Source organism: Vicugna pacos, chromosome 2 (assembly GCF_048564905.1).
Source record: "Vicugna pacos chromosome 2, VicPac4, whole genome shotgun sequence".
Taxonomy (NCBI): domain Eukaryota; kingdom Metazoa; phylum Chordata; class Mammalia; order Artiodactyla; family Camelidae; genus Vicugna; species Vicugna pacos.
In genome coordinates, this window is record NC_132988.1 from 8,573,958 (window position 1) to 8,599,518 (window position 25,561).

Below are 25,561 nucleotides of genomic sequence, written 5' to 3' on the forward strand. Positions count from 1 at the left end.
GCACTGCAGAAAATTCCATCTCAGAATTGGCTTCTAGGACACCTGCCCTGAGACAGATTCCTGTTACACACTCATGTGGAAAATCAAGGTAGAATACTTGAGTCTGGAATTCCTGGCAGAACTCTGGGCTAGAAATATCTATTTGAAAATCATTGGCACATTGATTCTACCAGTCGTGAGGCCAGATGAGATTGTCTGAGAAGTGAGTGTAAATAAAGAAAAAAAGAGCAAGGGTAGGTCTCAGTGGTAGAGCACATGCTTAGCAGGCATGAGGTCCTGCGTTCAATCCCCAGTACCTCCATCAAATAAACAAATACATAATAAATCAACCTAGTTACCCCCGCCATCCAAATAAGTAAAATTTTAAAACAAGAAAGAAAAAGCCCCAGGGTATAAGAAGGTCTCAGCCTTTCTTAACCTGCCGCCACCACCTTTACTAATTCAACTAAATTTATACTCATTTACTCAGCTTTGGTCTCAGGACAGACCCTGACGCCGACACTATGACAGTTCTCAAATTACTCCACTTCATTTCTAGCTGTTTCCTAATTCTACATCCTATGTTATTTCATCACCCTGTCAAACTCATCCTCTCAAGATATATAATCTGAAGGTACAGCTGATTTATCGGCCCCTTGTACAAGCAAACCAAGATGGATCTCTCCCTAAGCCAGAACATTAAACACCTGCTCAGAGATGCAAATGCCTGGCTCAGGTTCAGCAGAACGAATTCCCAATACATTTTAAACGTGGGGGCTGCTCTCACCTTGACCTTGCTGGAACGCACATTGGAATCTTAAAGGCAAATCTGGCCAGATAGGAAGAGATGAAGATTTTACAGAAGTCAAATCAGAGTATTTGTTTGATCAAAAGAAAACGTCGATTTAAAACACTGTGACTGACAGAATGACTCGTACACAGTACAACCTTGAAAAATGTTTGTTGAATAAATTGTGTTGACAATGCCATACACCTTCATTTTCTGCAGGGAAAGCTGGGGCACACAGACGGGGAAAGAGGAGGCTCTAGCAATCATATTTTATATTCTATGTACCACCTTTCACATTGTATAGGATATTTCTAGGTAGAGACCAACTGAACAATTTAGAAGGTGCTTTGTTGTGAAAGTGAGGTCTAGGGACCAAAACAGGAAATAAGGGACACTGACTGAGATGTTACTTGTTCAGTAGTGGCTTTTGACTTTCTTTTCATAAGTAGATTAGATTTTGTGACCTGCATCCTACATAGACCAAAAAGCCAAAAGTGTTTATTTAAAAGAAAATTCTAGGTGTTAATTTGAGCTGGAAGTACAAGGCCTTCTTTCCTTTTGACAGTTTGCTTTGAAAGGGTTTTCTGGTGAAATGCAAAATATACTGTTGCTGGTTGAAGGTAATGATTCTTCCCCTTAGACTAAGTACAACCCAAATTTGGCTGATTTTACATCTTCAGGAAACTATTTGTGTTCTGTGTGTGTCATAAAGTATCAACAAACACTCATGTCAAAAGCAGCTTGTCAAAGGAAAAGTGAGTGATGAACAAATGAACACTGGCCTGTTCACACTGAAGATATTTTGACATAGATTGTTTTAAACCTATAAAGCTTCTCTGTAGCTTTTGGATCAGTATTAACATAGCCAAGGCACACAAATTCTATTAGAATAAGAAGGAAAAAAAGACTCACAAGTCTGTCTTATAGGTCCTCAAACAAACTGGAAATATGAGCTAATAAAAACACTCGAAGTCAGAATGACCAGAAAACTCAAAATATAATTGCAGTTGAATACTGTAGGGTAAAAAGATTCAGAGGTAAAGACTGGAGAAAAAATGTAGTGCTTACTAACAATTCAACATGTGTTTTATCCTGTCCTCAGATAGTCCATATTCACCACAGCAAGATTAAGTCAGGATACAACCCTGTATAGCAAAAATAATAATGTTCCGTTTCATCCCTATTTACCAAAAAGTAAAAGTCTCAAGAATCTTGATGAGTTCTAAATCCATCTCTATGTTTCCAAACCAGGTTAACACTTGTACAATTAAAGAGAATGTATCCTGTTACCCAAGTTCCGGGGCAAAAGCCCCTAAAAACTATTTTGTGTACCTTTCTGCTGATGATCCATGCTTTCCAGCTCCTGTGTCTTGGCCTTTGACGCCCCGAAACATACTTCTCTTACATTTGATTAAGTCGTACCTGTTGTCTAAGGCCCTGTTTATACGCGATTCTTCTCTGGTGCCGCCTGCCGCCAAACGGAAGTGACCATGCTCTGAACTCCCACAGCTCCCTGTCTGAACTTTTTTGGCTGGTGCACGAGGGCTTCCCGTGACCCTGCCCAGGTTCAGTGATTTTCTAGAGACTTCACAGGACTGAACGCACAGTCATATTCGTGTCTCTGATTTATTACAGTGAAAGGACACAAAGCAAAATCAGCAAAGGGAAAAGGCGCACGCGGTGATGCCCAGAGGGACCTGGGAGGAGAGCTCCAGACTTCCACAGGCTCACTCCCGGGGCAGTCATACAGGAGGTGCTTAATTCCTGTGGCCAAGGGTGGTGACAACAGAGGAGGCGGGCTGTCTACCAGGGAAGCTCCTTAGAGACCCAATGCCTGGACTTTTTACTGAGGGCTGATCACATGGGTCCTCACTGCCTAGCACGTGGACAAACTCCAGACTCACGTAAGGATGGCAGGCATCTGGGATCAACCGTGTTGTCTGCACAGTTTAGGCAACACGAGCCATTCCTACCAGGTAGGGTCAGGGGACCCCACTCCTGATCCCAGCCAAGGGCCAGCCCTGCCAGCAGGCCTTTCTAGAGGTGAGGGGCGCAGGCCTGCTTTCTGTCTTGTCTTTTCTGCACAGGGGGTGGTACAGTTCTACTTAATATATGTAATTATAAATTATAATTTGTGTATGTGTTAAATTCTATGTCACATGTCTATGTCATGACTTCTTCTCTGTAAGCTCACTGAGGAGGTGGAGGGGATGTTTACATCACTCCGTCATTCCCAGCAGAGAATAAGATTCCTGATGGAGACATCCCCCAAATTCGGATGACGAGGAAGTCTGCTCCAGGAACCGCAGGACCCGGGCAGGAAGGCAGATGCAGCCGTGTGGAGCGCGGCTCTGCCACGCCGTCCGGATGGAGCCCTCTCTGTCATCTGTGAGTTTCCTTTGTCAAGGGGTCAGGGATGGCACAGACTTGACAAAAGTAAAGGGAGACACCCATGATGAGTAATGCTGCTTCTGACCTGAGAGCATTTTTATTGTTAAATATACGTGTACTTTTTAATGAAACAAGAATGTACAGCATTTTTTTTCCAGTAAAATGATGTCAGGTCACAACCACTTTTCTTAATCCTAAATTTTACTTCGTCCTGTCCAATCTGTTATTTATTCTTATTCTACCCAGAAATCAATGCATATGCTATAATCAGTGTCTCACATTCACTCGCTCACAAAAACATTACTGAGTACTTACTGTGCCACCACCAAGACATCAATATTAAAATCCCTACAATAAGAGCAGTGCTGTGCTGAGTACCCCTCCGAGAGATAAATACTGTTATACACTCTGCTTTTACAAATATAGTTACTAAGGAAGTTATGTAATGCTCCGAAGAGTTACTCTGAAATCCATGCTCTTAATCTGGTATCTTGATTATCACACCCTTGAGAAGTTCAGTCTTTTTTTGACATAAAAACGACTCTGACAAAATTAGAGAAAAAAAATCTTGTTCCGCTTTAATGTTTTTGCTACCGCTTTAAAAATCAAAGGACTCAAATATTGCTAGAATTTTCCATCCCATACTTGGTAAGTTATGTGGTCTTAATGAAAAGTTATCACTTAGTAATTCGTTAGAATGTAGTGAGGGCTTAACATTGGATTTAGCGTTTGTGACTGCCATTCTGAACGTAAATAAAAGCACCATTATATTGGCTTGGGTAAAAGAAACTTAAGCACACTGAGATCTTTTCATCCCTACAGGTGTGTGATGGTTGAGTTTTTGCTCTTGTACAATTAGAGGAACTATTTAAGAACAGAGCATTTCTTTTCTCTCTGAATAGAACGCACTTTTATCATTCATGTCTCCTGCACAAGGCTGCAAGTAAGACGTGTCAGAGCCTGGAAGAAGACCTCATAGGAGGGAAACTATACTTCTGAATTTTTAATTTCTTAAAGAATAAATAAAAAGGGAAACGTTATAAATGAGCTGCAGTATGTCAAAGTCAAACCACGGTTTGGAAAGGCAGACACAGGTTTGTCGCTGGATCACAAAGCAATACTTAGCATGACAGAAGAGCTGTCAGTACTGCTTTCTAGGTCAACATGAACATTCACATTCAGAAAGATGACCATGTTCTGCAGTTGCGGGCGAGGCTCTGATGTGACAAAGATGATCGACATTTGAAAGGTGTTGTTTTAATTGACAACTACTTAAGAAAACCTTCAAGTGACTGATATCATCACCTCAGGTCAGAGAGGAGGCAAGTGTGTCTCAGGGAGGTTGAGTGAGTGTCTCAGGACACGTACGTAGGAAGTGACAGTGGCCACTTAAACTCTCAGATCCACTCGCTCCAGGGTAAGTGCCTTAACCACAGGGCCACCTGGGCTCTCCAAGGTTAGGAATGTCCTTAGAAATGTGCACTTTCAAGGGTTAAGATACCATGCTCTGTGGTCTTGTGCGTCTGTGCACACCCTGCTTTTGTTCTGGGCCAGCTTACGGAGCATGTTTGTACAGTGGCTGGCAGCACAACACGGAGATATGGTCTCTCTATAGGCCAATGGACAGGCGTGCTCACTGTCTATTAAAAAAATAGATTTGCTCCCCAGTACCTCCTCTAAAAATAAATAAATAAACCGAATTACCCCCCTTCAACAAAAAGTAAAATAAAATTAAATTAAATTAAAAAAAAATAGTTTCCTAAGCATAGGGTTCCACCTCTACCTCCGACCCAGTATGTTCACAAGTGTCATCTGACCATCTTATATTTTCTCATAAGAACTGGCCTCAGGCAACCAGCTTAATAAAATGTTAATACTCTGGTTACTCCTATTTTTCAATGAGTAATAAAGTCCTTTGTTTCTCAAAACAAAACAGAACCTTCCCTAAGTTGGAAGTGGGTCTGTGTTCTGCAGTGCCTATAGTTTGTGTCAGTGTTTGGGGGGCCCTCCTGAAGGAAAGAAACATAAAATTACAGACAAAAAATTGAGTTCAGGGCTGTGGAAGGGTGCTGGCCAGTGAGGGGCCCTGAGATGGAAGTTCTCTTTGAGATAAATTCATCTTTGTCAGAATTACATTTTTAGAAGTCATAATTTTCCAATTTCACAAATGGCTCTAAATGACTTTTCGCTCCCCAAGCACCAAGTCTATATATTGCCTGCTAACTCATTTTAGAAGAGAGCTCTTAATTTTTGTTTTCCAGGCAAAATAAAAATCTAGATGATCTCTCCCCTGCTACAATCTTTTCAACATTCTGGTGTCTTGCTTCGATTTACAGACAGTCCAGGGAGTATTTTGATTTTTGCATCCATTAACTCAATAAGGCAAATACGACCAAATTAACGTCTTAAATTAAATTGCTTTCTAAAACCTGTCCCGGTTAAATTCCAGCATAGTTGAGCCCAAACTCCTGGAATAACTGAATTCATGGGAGTTACATCATGAATGTTGATGCAGTTTCAACTTGAGTGTGCCACAGGGCAGCTCTCTGAGGCTTGACGTGAGAGAAAAAACATACTTTGAGTAACACTTTGAAAGTAGCAAATAATCTTTTGCATACTGCGCTGAAGAGGAAAAATAGTTTAACTCACTTTGTTGTGCAAAATCACGTTCTTCTACAACAGTAAAATCTTAGGATAGTCAAAAACATTAACAAGTCATATTTGTGTATTGCTCACAGACAACAATTACAGGTTAAATGCTATAAAATATTGACCTGAACTCATAAAATATGTAAATGAATAAACAGTTAGGAAAAAATGAATGTAGTTCACTTACTTTTGAAATATTACTTGATCGACTTGCAGATCGCCCTGGGGATTTGTCATTCTGAAAAATAAATAAAATTAGAGACAGTGATTAAAAATGTAGCCATCATCTTTCCTGCTGAAAAAAGAAAACACAGAACAGGCCAGCATGGAGAACTTCTCTGTGCTGTTCTGACAGATAAACATAAAAATTGCTTACACAATATAAAATGTGGTATTTCTCTTACCAAATTTTAAATCTCTAGTACATATCAGTGTCCTTTGAAAATGTTTCAATTAGTATCAGGGTTTACTTTATATCAGTCTCAGAGTATTTATATCCAGGAAATGCTTATTTTTCTAGAAAAATATATGCAGTTCCTTTGAAATAGGATTAGCAATGAAAATATAGTTCATTATCCCCACTTTTGCTTTTGCTACTAGAAAATTCTAAAACAGTACAATTCTGGTTCCCAGTATCAGTAAATATTGCATACCAGATACATGGTCCACAGCATCTAACTTGTGTTCTTCTAAAATACATTTTCTTGGTGTTTTATTTTCAGAATTAAGAAAAATTAAAGATACTTTAAACATTTCAGACTTTGAATTGTTTAAATTGAAAATATTTTAAAAATTATTTTAAATTTTAAAACTTAAAAATAAGTTTAAAAAAATTATACCTCAGTTCTTGCCTCTTAGGGAATTTCCAGTTTAGGAGAAAAGAGGCCTAAAAAGGTTTTGAATCGATACTTTTTAAGAAAATCATACAATTTTAAAGTAGAAAGGATCCTTAAAGAGTGGCACCTCCTTGTTCAAAGCCCAGGAGGCTTCTGTTTCTTGCGACCACAGAGCTCTGCCCAAGCCAGGGCCAACCCAGCGCTTTCTGCTGAGACCACTCTGCCGATTATCTGCTAGTAGGTAATCGACCAACAATCAGAATAAGCAGACACTATGCATTTTACATGGATCAAGAGGTCACAGCACACCTTTCCTCCATAGAGAAAATGCTGTTGGGAGAGCCTGTTCTGAAAACCAAAAGTTTGTGAAATATCTAAACTAACACTTTAGGATTCTTTTTTTAAAAAAATGTTCTGAGCATCTGAACTCAACCCCGCAGTGCACCTGAGCAGACAGCTACAGTGCATCTTGAGAGAGGTCATTTCTGAGAACAAAGTTGTTATAACAACCTGTGGGTCTGAAATTGCCTGGTGATGACTGCTCGAGACAGCTTCAGGAGGTCAGTGATGACAGGATATGGCACAAATGTTATTATAGAAACACAGCAACTGCGTTCCCTGCAAACTCTCACTGTGTCTCGCACGGGCTTGCAGCCTTCCCAGCAACATTTTTTCTTTTTCTTTTACATGCAACATCTCATACAACCTCCGATGTCACTGCGGAGGAGGTTATTACAGACCCAGATGAGTCACAACTGTACGATTAGTTACAGCTCGTAACAGCCCTGTGATCTCCAGCTGGAGATTAATGTCTGTGCTACCCGAAGACATTTTTCCTTGATTAGCTTCCTCCGGTGATGGAGAGAGGTACTTTCCTACTGACATCTCAACTCCTTTTCTATAGACAAGAAAACAAAACCCATCCATCTTTCCTTCACAGTGAAATTCAGGATTGTGACACACTGTTGGCTGGATCAGAGGTCAGTAATATAAACAGGCTTTGGAGGGGGTTTTGTTGTCCTGCTCGTTTTATGAACATTTTCTATGTTTACATGATCTTTGAGAACACGATCAAAGAACTAGAAATGAAAGGTGTTTCAGCAAGAACCAAGAAGTACTATACATATTAAATTTGGCATCATGTTACTTAATTTTTTCAGACCAAATGGGACTTTGTAGTGTTTTCAGATAGGAACAAGGACAGGTCCCTTCACAGCTGTGAACGGGTTCAGCATGGGGTTCTCATAAGCAGACAATTCCCATACACTTCGCCAGTATCCCCCAATCTAATGGTGGGGGCAGGGGACCACCTGCTTGATTATTTCGAATTTCAAGATATATTTCACCTTGACATCCTTTGGTTCTCTTTTCTCCTAATACAAGGTTGGGCATGGAAAGAAAGAAACTTGCTTGGGCAAAGGCTAGCTTTTTGTCATGACCCAGTTTGCCATCACTTCTATTCCAGTAAACACACGGGAAGGGAGAGGTCACACTGTCACTGTGCCGGTGGTGACGCAGTGTGGGACTGTGACTTCAACTAGACTGGGCTAGGGCACTAGGTCTAGCAGGCGTATGTTGGAGATACCAGGACTCCAAATTCCTCACCGTGAAATGGGCAGATCATATCTTGGGGACTGCTGTAAGGATCAAATATATAAGTTATAAATGAAAGCATTTTATGGATTACAAGGTCGTAATATTTCCATCAGGTAAGGGAAACACCCAAAGAATCCCCTCAAAAATCATGATAATCCTCCTAGGTTAGTAAACCCATAATTTTTAACACAAACATCTTAGTTTCTCTGTCCTGCAATTCCACTGCTGTTGTGGATTAGATTCGGGCATATAACATTTAAGAATGAAAAATCAAACTTCTCTCTACCAAAGGGGGTTAAGGAAGTTTGGTCTGTTTTGCTTTGGAAGCAAAGCACCAGAAGCACTTTCTCTCCTGGAAAACTTCCAAAGCAATCTGTCCAATTTGCTACTAATTAATCAGGTGGTTTGTCTTATCACTATTGCAACGACAGAGTATTCTTTGGAGATTAGTCAAATATGGTGGTCATACCTCATTCTGATCAGTTTAAATTCTTTACCTTAGATTAAATAGAAGCTGCCTTGGAATCTAACACAACCTACTGGTACCCAAATTATAATTACCTTGTAGGTCACTAGAAGTTGAAACCAACAAGAGTTCCAAACAAGTCTGCACAAAAATTATGAGATCATCAAGGAGTAATGCTGAGCTGCTTTGGCAGATCAGTCTCATCAGGTTATTCACGGTGTGCAGAGGGAAAGACTTCTAGTTTCATTAAGTTTTTTTAGCAATATTGAGCGTTTATTCATATGCCTATTGGCCATTTGTATGTCTTCACTGGAGAATTGCTTGTTTAGGTCCTCTGCCAGTTTTTGGATTGGGTTGTTTGTTTTTTTCTTATTGAGTTGTTTTAAATCTTTTCAAAAAGTTTCTAATTTTTGGTTTGATATGAATGTATCTGGCGTTATTAGTTTCATCGTGAGATGATTATTAATACAATAGTAATTGTTTTTCAAATTTGACCTTTCTAAACATGGCTGGATTTTTTACTACCAGTGGGGAAAAAAATGATGACCAGATGAGGAAATCATTACTAAATTATTTTAACATGTTTAATGTTATTATCTAAGGAAAGTGACATAGTTCCTTTAAAAGGAAATGTCCTGTGTCAAAGAAGGCATGATACAGTGGGCATGTGTTTATCCAGAGAGGAATAAACTGTATATTATATCATTGGTCAGAAGAGGGCAGTATAGAAGTTTGAAGGAGTATTTTGTTGTTTTTTAAGTATACAAAAGGAAAAAGCAAACTATTTCTGAGTGCAGAAATCAGAATAAGACAATCTCACACAGACCACTGATATGATGCTATTCTGTAGTTTTTCTCCCCCTTTTCCCCCCTACCTCCTCATCCTTCCAGGCTAAAATCAAGATATCTGAAAGAAGGAAAAAAAGAGACAATTTTGAGGGTCATTTAAAAAATTCTAAGGAAATCATGAAATTGTTTCTGTTAGAACAATTAAAGAATTAAAGCTTGGAAGAGAAGAAAAGTCTTTGAAAGCAACATAGCTGATAAAAAATAAACAACACAGAGACACTGAATAATGCAATAAAACTTGATTAATAGATATACTAAAAATCTCATGTCCTTTAAATAAAAAAAGCTTTTTAAAATGCCTATGAGGCATTTAAAATTTATTTGGCTTCAAATAATGCTTGGACAAAAATCTTCAGGTAGAGATTTTATAGGGCACTTCTTTTCATTTTGGGTCAATAAAATCGGAAATAAAATTTTGCAATATTACTAATAAATTTGATCACTTGAAAACTAACTAACATGTATTAATATAATCCTTGCTCCAAAGAAATGAAATCTCTGAAAAATTATAGCCAGAAACTCTGGAAAATGTTACATGAAGACCTATGTAACACAACAAAACCTACATCCAGATAAGAATTTCTGACTAAAAGCCTTCATTATTAAAAAAAAACAGTAACAAGACAAAACAAAAGGATGCAGTAAAAAGAAAATAATAAAATATGAACGCTAAAACTCATTAAATGGGTATAAACAAGAAGGACAAAGAAATATTTCTTATAGCAGATTTTTGAAAATAATTACAAAATAGATGAATTTCCTGTAAGACTTATTAAAAAGAGCAGAAACATATAGGAAATGAGAAAGGATATATAACCAGAGATAAAGAAGAAATTAGAAAAATTATAAAAGACCGCTATATGTAATGGTCTTACTACAAATTTGAAAACCTAGAGGAAATGGGTCAAATTCTAGCACAATAAAAGTTGTCAGAATTTATTCAAGAAGAGGAAATAAATCGATGATAATGTCAATGAATAGATCATTAACAAAGAAGAGACTGGATAAACAAATAAAATTCTATGTGCCCTGTAAAGTGCATGATGATTTCACAATTAAGTTGTATCTTACTTTAAAAGAATACATAATTTTAATTTTATCTACACTATTCTTGACTATAGAAACAGAAACTTCCTTAATTCATATTATTAATCCTGCATAAATGTAACTTCAATGTGTTAAGACAGGACTCAGAAAGGAATAAAAAAGGAAAATAAATTATGCTCTGGTCATTTGGGACTACAGAAGCAAAAATTCTTTTGAAATATTATTATATCTAATAGTAGCATGTATATTTGATACACCGGCGGTGTACCAAAAGTAAGTACCCAAGGAATAAAATAGATAGGATTTAGTTCTGATATCCCCTTATCAGGAAATCTATCAATAATTAGACCAATATATTGAAAGAGAAAAACATTATGATCTTATAGTCAAGTGCAGAAGAGATGTTTGACAAACTTCAGCAATCTTACCATAATGTAAGTCCTGAGTGAAACAAAAGTTGAAGAAACAAAAGTTGTAAAGTGATAAAGACAATATCCTAGGAAACAACACCAAATATCACTCTAGATACTGTGAATACTAGATACTGTGTTAATTAAATACTAGAATTGTGTAAATTGAAGAAGTCCTGTTAGGGATGCTTGCTCTTACAAATTATTATTCAACTTGTCTGAGAGTTTGTAACAAAAGTAAGAAGAAAATGAAACATTTGGTAGAAAAAAATTATTGGAAAAGAAACAACTGATTTTATCTTATTGATGATATGGTACTATAGAAATTCCAACTGTTTCTAGTTACAAAAGAAAGCTGTAATTAACAAGACTTTAGTAGATACAAGATACTTATTCCATGGCGATGTCTGATAAATTTCCTAAAATCGATTATCTTTTCTTCTGTATTAAGAAAACAGTGACTAGGTGCACATCTTGCCAGTCACGTGACATGTCCCTGTCTCCCTTCCAGCTACAGGCTGCCTATGACTAAATTTTCTCCAGCGAGATGTGCAGAGAGCTAACAATTGTCAGCTCCCTGCTTGTCTCCTAAATCTAAACCTTCCTCCACACTCCTTTTCTACTGCTCTGTGCTAGGAAGATGACTATCAGAGCAAGCCAGGAAGTTACATATTAAAGAGTGGAGCTGAATTCTCCTGAGTCCCTGAATGACCACACGATGAAAAGCCCGCTGCCAGTTTGGAAGAGACACGTTAAACCATCATGAGAGAGAGAAGTAAACTTGTATTTCTTTGGAGCCGTCACATTTTTGGATTTATTTATATAAGAGTTTAGCCTATCCAAATGGAAATACTGCAAAATCCAGAAACAGGGATAAGAATTTCACATATAGCAAAACTGGTATTCAAGTCAATATTGAAAGGAGAGTGGATATAAAAAATGCTTCTCGACACCTGGCTTCCATGAGGAAGAAAAAGTCAAACCGGTACGGAATGACATCTACAGTCAGACTCCAGACAGAACAAAGTCTTAAATGTGAAAGACAAAAACATCTTCGAAATAAGCCTAAACTATAAACGCAGTCTTGGGGTGAGGGAGATCAGTATAATACAGGAGCCAGAAGCAGTAAGTCATATTTGGTTAAATTACTTTGGAAAACACACAAAAAATGAAAGTGAATAAACAAACAATAGAGTTTTAAAAAGTACAGGACAGAATACTGATGAAGTCCAATTTCTGTAATAGTCAAAGAGCTTTTGTCTATTCACACACAAAAAAAAGGTAACAGGAAGAAATCGAACAGAAAAAAAAATTAAGCAAAAGCTAGGAAGAGAAATGCACAAAAAAGGAACTACAGATTCTTAATTGCATATGACAACATACTTAAAATCGCAAGCAGTCAGGAAAACGCAAATTAAAGTAACAAGACCTTGCTTTATACCCACTACGCTGGAAAAACTGAAAAGAGCGATAGCCTCTATTGCTGACGCAGATGAGGAAAAAGAGTTCTCTCAAAAATTGCTAGGAGGAATGTGCATTTTTGCTGTATTATTTGAAAAAAAACCTGGGGACATCTGCTGGAATGTAAGGTATCATTTTATGCAGTAATCTCCCTCCTGGGAATCTGTCCCAGAGAAATAAAAGCACAGGTCCATAAGGATACGTGAATAAGGACACAATACAGCTCTGTCCTTAAATGACAAAAAAAAAAATGGCAATAAAGATGTGCCAGTTAAATTAATGTCTGGAATCTTTTAGTCCATACTTCTAAATTCTATTCTGGAGCTGGGACCCTGCAGAGTCACCTGGCTCCCTCCGAAGCTCCCCTGGGAAGTGCTCCACAGGGAACCTGGAAGCCTGGAAAAGGAAAGCGGGACTTGTTCTGTCCGATTTGCTTGCTGTTGGCTCCTTATCTGCATCTAGCACGTGAGCCTCACCCAGAAGGGCTTCTTCCCCTCGGCAGCTGCAGTTCGGCCCTGCAGCAACAGCTGCTAAACATGAAGCCTTTCTCCCACTCACAGTCACTGACTCACTTTTAGACACTAGCCTCAGCCAGCTGGCTCCCTCCTCAGAATGAGTCTCAATTCTGGGGGACCCCTCTTCCATGCTTTTAATAATTCCAATTTTTTTTCCCTTGTTCACTCAGACATGGGGGGATGAATGCTTCCTGCAATCCCAATTTGAAGTATCTTGCTGTTCTTTTTTTTTTTTTTTTTTTTGCCTTTTCTGTTACCTAGTACTGATCTTTTACATCCAGGCAATGAATCTGTCTATTAAATTCTTCATGATAAAATAGTCTGGTTTCACTCTCTTGACTAAACCTGACTAACAGCGTATGTTCATCAAGAGAGGAATGATTAAATAAGTTGTAGCAGAGTTAGAAGCAGACTCACAGAGACAGAGAACAAACTAATGGTTAACAGTGACGAGCGGTTGGGGGAGGGGCAAGATATGGCTGGGGGATTTTAAAAATGAGGTTAGTACAAGATCATATGAAATTACGTGTGTCAAACTTTTGAAAATTATAAAGCACCGTAGAATTTTTAAAATCTTTCATTCAATAAAAAAATAAGTAAGCCATGGGGATGTGATATACAGCATAAAGAATGCAGTCAATAACATTGGGATAACTGTACAAGGACTGATTGTGGGGACCATTTCATAAGGTACGCAGATGTCAACTCACTATGTGGCACACCTGAACCAAACATAATATGCTGTGTGAACTATATTTCAATTAAAAAAAAACCAGAAAAAAAAGTTTTAGTAGAGGCACACCTTGGAATAAATAGTATGCAGTTATGAAGAATGAATTGGCTCTCAGCCATCTGACCTAAAGGGATTTCCATTAGAGGAGACCGAGTATGAAACGTAAAATGGCAAGTAGTACGATACGACTGTTTGTACCACATCTCAGGGCCGATCCTCTGTGTCTGTGTGCACACACTCATGCACAGACATGTGTCAGTACCTGGCTGCGTGAGTGTGGAAGAAGTCACGGAAGAATACGTACAGTACATTAACGTGTGTTTATGGGGGGCGGGTGGCAGGGCAGAGGGAGAGCCCCGTGGAAGAGGAAAGGAGAGGAGAGAGGAGATAAGGGGGGAAAAGTACTTAAAGAGAAAAAGAGCGTGTTGGAAAACAGTTCATGGAAAGTCACACATGGATGTGATGTGTGTACAGAAATTACAAATCTCATATGAAGTTAGGTCATTATCTACCGGGAAGTGGTAATTTGCACGATACGTTATTAAGGTACAAAACAGAACAATGTGTAGAGGGTTATTTCATTCCTTTAAAAACAGGTCTACAGATCCTCTTTATGTATTTACGTAAAAATGTAAAATACATGGGTATTTGTGACAGAGCAACAACAAGTCTGTTCAGCTCTGGGTGTCAACACACCAGTCTGTTCACCATGGTCGCCCTCGGTCTCTGTGTGGTGGGACCTGGGGAAGCAGACAGTCCCGAGGGGAGATTCCAGCTTTTCCTTTAAACATCTTTGTATGGTTTAGTTATACTTGTTTCTTGCAGTCTTTTTCTTTCTTTTTGTAAAATACAGAATTAAAAAAATTAAAGAAACCAAAGTGGCAAAGTTAAGTCTTCCTCATCAAAGATTATAGATCTCGTGTGTGGGTGTGTGATCAAAAAGACCTGTAAGAAACGATTGATGTTTATAGTCCCCAAGACAGTACAGCACCTGGAACATACAGGCCATGAGTTCATCCCTGATTCAAGTCCAATTGCTGGAAAAAAAATGACAGGATTTGCGGCTCCAACACTGGGATTGGAATTGCAGCTCGACTACCAACCACATGACCATAAGAAAATCACGTCTACACTGGCCACAGTTTGCTGAATTTGCAAAGTGGTCATAGGACACAAGAATCATTACCTTTCAGAACAGCTGTAGAAGCAAAGATAATAAACTTTGCAAAAGTATCTTCCAAATTGTAAGGCACTGTATAAATATAAACCAGGACTATTAGGATTATTTTGCTTGGATTTGCTAGAGTTTGAGAAAGATTAGGGAAAAGAACATTCCGTTTAAGAGGGTCACATTTAGTATTAAATATTGCACTATTTAGAATTCTCTGAACACTCTTAATTTTCTTAAAAACAAACATATCACTCCCAAACACAAAATTTAGTGGGAAAACTTGCTCATCTTGCTACTTATGATAATGAATAAAATCTTTATTTTTATTCAAATAACCCAAACAATTGTATCGGCTAGGAAATAAAGACTATAAAAAACATGCGATGGAAAACGCTCCTCCCTCCCTACATAGTCATGCACAAACATGCCTTAATGTATACACTTCTGAAAAAAAGACTTTCCCCTGATGAAGGACTGGCATTCTGGGCAAGTCAGTCCTCAAGATTCCTAGCATGAGAACAAAAGGGAAAAAAAAATTTTTTTTAAGTTAGCAGCCTCAAGTTCCAAGAATGTTTGAAACTGAATCTTATTTGCATGGAAAGAAAAAGAATACAGAAAAGTGATCACTGGCTGGGTTGCCAGAGCACCAGGGAAAAGACCATGAGGGTTTAGTTCACACATCTTTACAGGCATGAAAAGACAAAGAGGCGGCTAAAGGTGGGAGGTGATGGCTTCAGTTCAGGGGCTTTTGTGGAAAGGTGATTGCTGCTATGTTGTTGGGTTTTTTGTTTTTGTTTTTGTTTTTACATTATATAGAGTCAGGTCCGCATAAGCTTTTGGTATGCGACAGTTGAACTCTTGATAAGTGTGAAATATTCATTCTCACAATGCTGTATGACAAGGCTCACGTTAAAAACAGGAAGCTCACCAACCTCTCGTGTTCCAAGAACGTACATGTAATTTACAAAACTTGTTGTATTCTTTACTGACCCATATATAAAATTCCTTTTAGTCATGTGCTTTCTCTCACAATTATATTCTCACTCAATAGGGCAAAAGGAAAATCTACCATCAGTTTCCTTAAAATTTTTCTTTCTTCAAAAAATAAATAACATAGACTCATTCCTTATTAATCGACGGTTTTTCCTATAAATGCTTAACATTTCACTGATTTTTCAGGCTTCTTTTCCATCTTGGAGTCTCAGTGCTTCAGTAACAAAGCCTTCATACGTTCATTTGATTTGCAAATGTACTTGTGGGTGTGCTGGACAGCTCCCATGTGTCCCCTGGGATCCACGCCCCACTCTCCACACAGCTCCATACCTGGGAGGCACACTGGCATGAATCTCATCACAGACTCCTTGACTTTCTGTCTTCCGGTTTCTTTCCACCAAGACAGAGCCCAGGAGGAGATTCCCGTAGGAAGGGAGGATAATGAGATCAGAGTCATCATCATGTCCTTGAGACATACTGGAGGCTGGCTGTGTCCCTCAGGTGGAGTCAGGTGGCCCTGTCCCCAAAGCCCTCTCTGTCTCTGGTTCTGGAGAATGCTCCTTCTGCTCACCTTTTCAAGCCCATGGGTGGCAGCCACCCACTGCTGTTTCCAGCCAGGGTGGACTGAACTATCCCTTATATTATACTCTGCTCACACCTGCTGTAAACAGACTATTAATTCTCCCCTAATTACACCATTTGAAGGGCCATCTGTTTTTTTTCTAGACCCTGATAGATAAAAGTCATCTTTTAAAAGTTATAAAAGTATAGCCTTATTGTTACTTATTATCATTAATTTCTGCTATTTTGATCAAATAAACATCTTAGTACTCTGGAGGTATGGTCATATTTTATTGACCACACTCTGCAGCTACTAGAAAATCTATCAAGTAGCTTTCAAGCCACTTTTGGTGTAAGAGTTATATTGTTCACTTCTACGGATTTAACTTAAGATCAGAGATGTGTTCATAAGACTGTGTGTAAGACTGACCAACCATTTAAAATGTGCCTCATGGAGGGCTGTTTCTATTAGCATTTTTTATCTTCCACTTTATTAAAAGTACTTTAATAACCACCTATTTCTTAAGACACTGTCAGGGAAAATCCAGGCTAAGGTTTTTACTAAATTCTGGACTAGGATTAAGACACTGTATTTTATTTTATTTTTCTTTAATTGAAGTACAGCTGATTTACAATGTTGTGTTAGTTTTAGGTGTACAGCAAAGTGATTCAGTTATACATATACATACATATTTTCCAGATTCTTTTCCATTATAGGTTATTACAAGATATCAAATATAGTTCCCTATGCTATACAGTAGGTCCTTGTTGTTTATCTATTTTATATATAGTAGTGTGTCTATGTTAATCCCAAACTCCTAACTTATCCCTGCCCCCTCTTTCCCCTCTGGTAACCACAGTTTGTTTTCTATGTCTATGAGTCTATTGTTGGTTTGTAAATAAGTTCATTTGTGTCATTTTTTTAGATTCCACATATAAGCAATGTTGTATGATATTTGTCTTCCTCTGTCTGACTTACTTCACTTAATATGATGATTTCCACGTGCACCCACGTTGCTGCAAATGGCATTATTTTGTTCTTTTTTCATGGCTGAATACTATTCTGGTGTGTGTGTGTGTGTGTGTGTGTGTGTGTGTGTGTATCCATACACACATATATAAATGTGTGTATATACACATTTTTATCCAATCATCTGTTGATGGACATTTAGGTTGCTTCCATGTCTTGGCTATTGTAAATAGTGCTGCTATGAACATTGGGGTGCATGTGTTTGTTTTTGATGGACTAGGATTAACAAATTCTAAAATCTTCATGTCACACACACATACACATGCGTGCAAACACACACACACACTTTTAGGCAAATGCATATTCAGGCAAGTTTATGGTCTGTACAAAGGTTGTTGATTCTTCCTCCTGTCCTTGGGGAGGGAGCCTCTCTTGTATGCGATGTCACTCCTTCAAGCCTGCTTGTCCCATTTTCATGCCAGGCTTCTTCTATTCATGCCCCCATTCTACTATGTGACTCTTTCTCCCTCCTTCCTCCATCAGTAACACATAGAGAAATGTGATGAGATCTATGCCATTTGCAATACATGGATGGACCTAGAGATGATCATACTAAGTGAAGTCAGACAGAGAAAGACAAATATGGTATCACTTATATGTGGAACCTAAAAAAAATCATATAAATGAACTTATTTACAAAACAGAAATAGACACATAGACATAGAAAACAAACCTATGGTTACTGAGGGGAAAGGAAGGGGAGGGATAAATAGACAGTTTGGGGTTTGCAGATACTAACTACTACGTATAAAATAGATAAACAACACGGACCTACTGTTTAGCACAGAAATTAAATTCCATACCTTGTAATAACCTATAATGATACAGAATATATATGCATATGTATATATGGCTGAATCACTGTGCTGTACACCTGAAACTAACACATTATAAATCAACTATACGTCAATATAAATAAATAAATAAATAAATAAATAAATAAATAAATAAATAAATAAATGAATGAATAAATAAATAAATGAAAGGTGATGACATTTTATCCTTGGGTACATACGTGTTGGTTCTGTAAAACAGCTGAGGACACAGGAGATTTCCTGAGTTGGACAAATGGCACAATGACCTGGACGGGGACCAGAACATAGTGACAGAAAAGGGGACACTGCCCAGGTTTCAGGCCTTCCCGTCACTGTCATTTATTTATGTCATTTTTGGCAATTCCTCATTATATGATAAGATCGTATTGGCCCACCAGGGAGGCTGGAGTTACAAATTTTTGTGGGCCTCCAGGCCACTCATTTTAACATTTTTTTTATTGATTTATAATCATTTTACAATGTTGTGTTAAATTTGCAGTTACAAATCTTGAAGCAAGCTTTTCTGGGCTCTTTTGGGAATGCACCCTCAATGTCAACCATAGTTTGCATGAATGTAAGTCCCAGGCATGCATGGAAAAGATCACAGGTGGATCGTTTCTAGATCATTACAGCAGCTTTAAGGTGGCCTTTCTCTCTGTCTTTCTCTTCCCCTCCATGGCTGGAATAGTCCCTTCTTCAGCTATTTAACAAACAACAGCAAAAATGGAACCTACACTTCAGGATTTCACACATTTCAGGATTCTTGTCCACTATTATTAGAATAATTATTAGACAAAGGAGAGAGGGTTGGAAAGCAACTGACCACATAGGAGCCCATAGTGCAATCGAATTCAACTTCTCCACATCTGCACAGCCTCAGGCCCAGGAGGGAATGACCAGGAAGGCACTGGAGAGTTATCATCTAACAGAGTATTATTATTAACAAACAGTAAATTGGCCAGAATGGTTGGATCAAATTCCCACCACGCCATTTACGGCACCACCTTGGTCAAGTTACTGACCCACCTGCAACTTCTGCTGACGCACATGTTGACCGCTGACAAGGACGCGGTCCTCCCAAGGTGGATGTGCGAATAAAATCAGAGCAGGGGAAGAAAGTGTTCAGCACGGGACACTATGGGCCAAAGAAATGGTAGCTGAGTCAATCTTATATTTTATGTAAACTTTCAGTGTTATTTATATACTGCCTGGATTTCATTACATCAGAGAAATCTGTTAGAAGTAGTTCCGAATCCATTTCCTGAAAGTGTGGAGCAATTAGTTTTAGAAATGCGTTACGAAGCACCGCTTCATAAAATTAAGACTATTCCTTCCAGTCTCACCTATGGGTAGCGGTAGAGGTGTGAGGTTCTGACTCGTCCCCCAGGACAAGGGGAAGGATGCCCTCCTCGGGCTCTCTCCTGAGGACACTCACAACCACCAGCCTCCATGGGTCTCCGTCACATCTAGGAAAGTCTCAAGTTGGAACACTGTCAGGGACAACTAGGAGGAGATGTGCGTTTACTGTAAGGACCTGGGAAGAAATGGTGATGGCACCAAGTGAGACCGCAGATGGTAGGCATACAATGAGACGGTCTTAATCATAAATAAGCACAAGAGTGAATCTGCAGTTAGATGTTCTTGGTTCAAATTCTAGATCAGTTCTCCTCTCACTTGTTAGAGCAGGCAGATAGCTAGATATGAGCAGAGAAAGGGGGACACAGGCCAAAGACAGGGAACCCTACATTATGAAAACAACAGGGGTCCCTGGGCAGACAAAGAAAAGTAGGAACCTCTGGGCTGATAAGTGGTCACACATTTTTGGGTGATGAGTGGCCTGGAGGCCCACAAAGAAAGGTGGGAAAAGGCAGGAATCTCCAGTGTCCAAATGCAACCTTTTGCTCATTATGTCTCCATTTCAATAAAATTAGCTTTGTAAGTCAGAAGTATCCATCATGTAATGACACCATGACACTTCCAATCTGGACTAAATAAGGACAAAAATCCCTCCTCCCTTTGGGAAGGTGGAGCTGGGATAAAAAATCAGACTCTTCTCTCCCTAGTGAATATTCTGCCCATACATTTTTACACCCTGTGCAAACAACTTGCCAAAGAAACTGAGGGCAGCTGCTCACCTGAGTCTGCCTGCTCTCCCCTTGAGAGTGTACTGTATATTCCTTAATAAATCCCCACTTCACTTTCTTAACCTCCGCCCCCCATCTCTGAATTCTTCCTGCGACGGGACAAGAACCTGGTCTCGGGCAACACACTGGCTGTGTGACCTTGGCCCAGCACTTGACTTTTCAGTGCCTCATGTTACTCTTTCACTTTTTTTTTTTTTGATTAGAAGTTTTTAATGATTAGAAGTCTTATAAGCACTGGACTGAGTAGGATTTCTGGCAGACGCTTCAATAGAGAGTGATAGAAATGACTTGAGCCACTCAGCTTCGGTGAGTAACCTGACTCCACCAGGCATGCAGAAGCTGTCCCAGATAAAGATACAATGTAATCAAAAATTTGCTTGCTCTGCAGACATCACTTGTAAAGAAATCCTCTAGCTATGAGTTCTCTTATTTTCCTCAAACTTCTTTTATGTAAAAATTCTGAAGACTCATTGTGCATAAATAGCAATTACTAATAAAATTGATTTGGGGGTAACTTTATATATTATCCTACTACCATTTACTTGATAAAGTGTTTCTTAAGGAAGAGGATTATATTTCAATTACATTTTTATTCTCTTTAGATCCAACCCAATACCTGCCTGGAACATCACAGATACTTACTAAATGAAATAGAACTACTAATACTTCTCTGTATTTCAGAGAAATATCAGCATACGTATTCTTGGGACTACTAGGCAGCGAGTACATTATGACGGTAATTTTTCTGATATTTCATTCATGAGTAATAAAATATGCCTTTATTTTCCTGCATTTATAATGGAAAAATTAAAGTCCACACCTGTTTTTAAAGTGTAGCTAAATTATAAAGTCACAGATACAAAGTAATTTAATATTGGATTGATTCTGAACATAGTATATTATATTTTGGATTCCATACACAATATGATCAACTCCTCCATGTGGTAATACCGTCTGTGAAGGGTGGTAGCAGTTCTGGATTAATCAGAAGTAATCATACTTTTGACCTAGGATGGTGAGCTGAAATTTTTAAAAGAGGACTGTTTTTTTAAAACAGCGGACTGATTCTGGCTAAAAAGTGCTACCCAGAATTCTGGTATTATAAGTTATATTGCATCTTCTTTAGCTGAGTGTCCCCCAGCAAAGGTATTAGCTTCCATATATTTGAGAGTTTTCTTAGGTTTATGAAGTGTTTACATGATATCGGCTACCCAGATGTGGAAATCTGAGAGGGCTGAACTTTAATCTCAGTGGAAATCACTAAGATTCAAGACATGCACATATGTGCAAAAAGGGAGCATCAATTAATGACTATTTATTAAAGACATTTGAATTTCTCATAATAGAGATAATCTCTAGGGATAAAATCTAATAAAATCAGGGCTGGCATAGCTGCTGAAAATTCTCTGCTTCAATATCAGAGATTCAAAAGACATTCAGACCTTTGACCACAAGCAGATTCAAAAAAAAAAAAAAAAAAACAATGCATTTCCAGCCACACTCTATGGGATCAAACGAAGGGAACACTTCTAAGATCTCCACTTACAACAAGATTGTCCAGGAAACAATTTAGTGTCTTAAATTTTTGAGAAACATAAAAAAAAATGTAAAGTACAGAAATTTTAACCAGAGTACAGAAAGATAGATATAGACTGTCATCAAAATATTAGCGGTTCAAAATACAACTATGTTAGCAAACTATTATTTATCACTAGGAAGATTCATTTGCCTATGTAACTAGTTGCCCTCTGAACGTCTTTGTGGAAGGACAAAATTGAACTTTCATGATGGTCCCTCACTTGGTGGCAAGTCCTAAGAAGCCTATACAAATTTGATATGTGTGACTGAATTTAAGTAAAAAAGAAAAAAAAGCATATACAATTATCCGGCTTTAGTCCTAATTTTTGATGCTAGTCAGAATTAAATTAAAACCTCCTTAAAATCAGGCAACCTGTAAAACCCCTAAAAATCCATTATTTCTCTCTACATGTAAGCAGAATCTTGACTTAGAAGCATATATTTATGGTTGAGCATATTAAAGAACCATGGCATGGCATGTGGAGCTCAAAGGATACACTCACTGCTCCATTTGTTTCTGCAGGGATGTCGACCCACGGGTCCCAGGGCACTTCCACGCCCCACATCAGTCCCCAGGAACCCATGGGTGGATCACCTGTGGCATCTGGCAGCCGTGGCGTGCAGCCACATGTGGTGGAGCACTACCGAAAAGTCAAAGGGTGCCCAGAATTGCCAAAGTCTTGAGTTGGTTGCTAAAAAGCAGCTCCAGGTCCAGAAACTACTAGAAATCTAGAGAGATTCTATCCATACTTATTCTAAACGGGCAAATGAGCAAATCTTCTCACCGAGGTTAATGGCTTCTAAGAATACATTTGTTGACTTAATAAGACATGTTAATTTAGAATGTCTCTAGAAAAAAAAATGTCCTGAGTGGTATTATAACATTACAATTATTGACTTATTTGTCTTAGTGAAGTTTATATTTCAGATATTAAAAATAATTGGTGATAAAAATAGTGACAAAGAAGAAAACGTAAAGTATTATAAGAGAAAATTTAGTAATAGGAATTTAAGTGGTAATAAATAATGCATTTTCCATTCAAGCAGTCTAGAAAATTAATTTCAAAATAAATCCTCCAAGTGCTCACGGTCTGTGGTTGTGAGACAGGATGGAACAGCATGTCAGGGCACAGAGAAGTCAGAAATTCCAAAGCTGGAGTCCTGGCTCTATCATTTGCTGATTAGCTGTGCAATCTTGGGACATTTACCTAACTTCTCTGTGCCTGTTACTGTAATTGTAAAAGGTAAATAACAATGGTGCTTATCCTTAAGTACCTTTATTGTAAGAATTAAATGAGATATTTTATGTAAATATTTTAGCCTCTATCCAGTTACTGTTTTTCATTTTTATGAAACTATTATGTTTAGAATGACACTTTAATTTTATTTTTCATGGCTTCCAATTATCTTCTAACGACTGAAAAAAATTTTTTAAAAGATGATAAACCGTAAGTGATCCCTTGTCTCTGACTTATTAAGATATCACTGCATTTGATTGCCTAGAATCACTCATTTCATCAAATCAACATTATAAGTAATGTTGGATGGACAAAAATGCTAGCAGAAGACATCAGAACATTACCAAATGGCAGATCTAAGAGGTATCTTTCAAACTTTCCATTTTTGTGGATGGAATAGAAATGGATAAGTGAAATAATTTACTTGAGCCCCTAGTTAACTTGGGTCATCCCAGTTTCAGCCATAAATCCAGTGTTCATTCATCTGAACTTATTCAGTATTCATTATTTCATTCAATCAACAAACACTTGTTAGCAGTGTCAGACATCCAGCTATATCCGTCTGATGTTTGCTGATAATACAGCAAGTAAAATGCAAATGTTAGGGACATAAAATTATTAAAATTTGTAACATATAAAACTTGTTGATGGTAAAGAATGTTCAATACGTGATTAGTGGGGTTATTGAGCTGAACTTCACAGAAATAGAAAATGATGAGAAGGGGTTTAAAGACACCGTCTTTAGTGTCTTTGGTGTTATTTAGTTCTAAATAAGGACTATGTGCCACGTAACCTTCATATAGAGAACAGAGGATCACAGAAACTAATAGCCCAGTTTACACTAGTCGGCATCATCTTTACCTAGAACGGCGATGGTGAAGGCTCTGTTTTGGACCTTCGCATGATTCCCCCTTATATTAACCTCCATCGGGTGAGCCATGGGAAATCGAGTCTAGTCATATCTCCCGCCTTACAGACTGCTTGCTCGCATAAAACTACACAGCAGAACCAATATATGGTCATTGGTTTACTGCTTAAGTACATTGCTTTGCATTTCAAGTACAGACATTAGGAAAGATGATTGTTATTAAGGATTTGCACCCACATCAGCCTTGAAACCATTAGAGATACCGTGCCTTTTCAACAATTTCCTTACTTGTGTGACTGCTCTGTTTTCTTTCTTCTACATCCAAAAAGCGTGGCTGGTACCGATTCATTGTGGGTCAGTGAGCTCTCAGCATCACCCACCAACAAAAGTCAATCATTTGTTACTGCTTCTCCCTCCCTCAGTACCACCCCCACCTCCATCAACCACTTTTGCAGTCTTTTGGCTGCATTCTTCTCTTTTTTTAAACTTTTAAAAGTTGGCATGCCCCAGGGATTACCTCTTGAATTTCTTCCCTTTAATTGGACCATCTCTTCCAGGTCTATGGGTTTAAGGATAACCAATAGGATGAAGGTTTCTGAATTCATAACTCCTTGTCCAATTACTCCTCTGAGTTTCAGATTCACCTGCCAACTTCCTTCCCATCATCTCCAACCACCTACTTAGCATCTCTGCATACGTGTATAATGAGCAACTCAGATTTACTTCTCCACATCTAAGTCATGCCTAGAATAGTGGGGACAAGAACAATTAAAATAGTCCAGGGCCTGCTCTAGATAATTGCACTTGAAAGGAGACACTGCTGTCCACACCTTCTGCAGAGCTCTTCATATTTAATCCAAATAATAAATTTTAGAACTGAATTTTAATTATCTTCAAAAAAAAAAAGTAAGGGAAAATCCCCCAGGGCCCACCACATTGCTCCGCATACACAAGCCATTCTCCTCACAGCAATTAGAATTATCCTTTAAAAAGCAAATGAGGCCACTCAGGGATAGGAATCTTGTGAGCACGACTCACTGCAAGAGCCTGATTCAATACTCAAGAAAAAGAGAACCAGCAATTAAAATGCTGTGCAAAGATTTGAACAGACTCTTCACCAACGACGATGTACAGATAGCGAGGAAGCACATGAAAGATGCCGAACATCATCAGCCCATCAATAGGGAAATAACAATTAAAACCACGGTAAGATGCCACCACAAACTAATTATAATGGCTCAAATTTAAAGCAAAACACAAAACAACTGACCACGGTAAGGGATGACAAGATACGAAGTGGGGACCTTCAAACACTGTTGGTGCGGATGTGTCATGGCACAACTACTTCGGAAAATAAGGTGGCAGTTTCTTAAAAAATTAAATGTACATCTACCGTAAATGGTAGATTCTATCATTCTACTTTTAGATGTTTTACTCAAGA

General features: G+C 38.3%; 1 protein-coding gene across 1 annotated transcript in view; it reads right to left on the minus strand.

The window, feature by feature from the left end:
• The window catches only part of MARCHF1 (membrane associated ring-CH-type finger 1), a 383,069-nt gene that overhangs the window by 154,384 nt on the left and 203,124 nt on the right, over positions 1–25,561 (minus strand). The window contains exon 3 of the mRNA XM_072975092.1: positions 5,997–6,047. Within this exon, the coding sequence (XP_072831193.1) occupies positions 5,997–6,047 (51 nt within the window). The remainder of the gene's footprint in view (positions 1–5,996; positions 6,048–25,561) is intronic.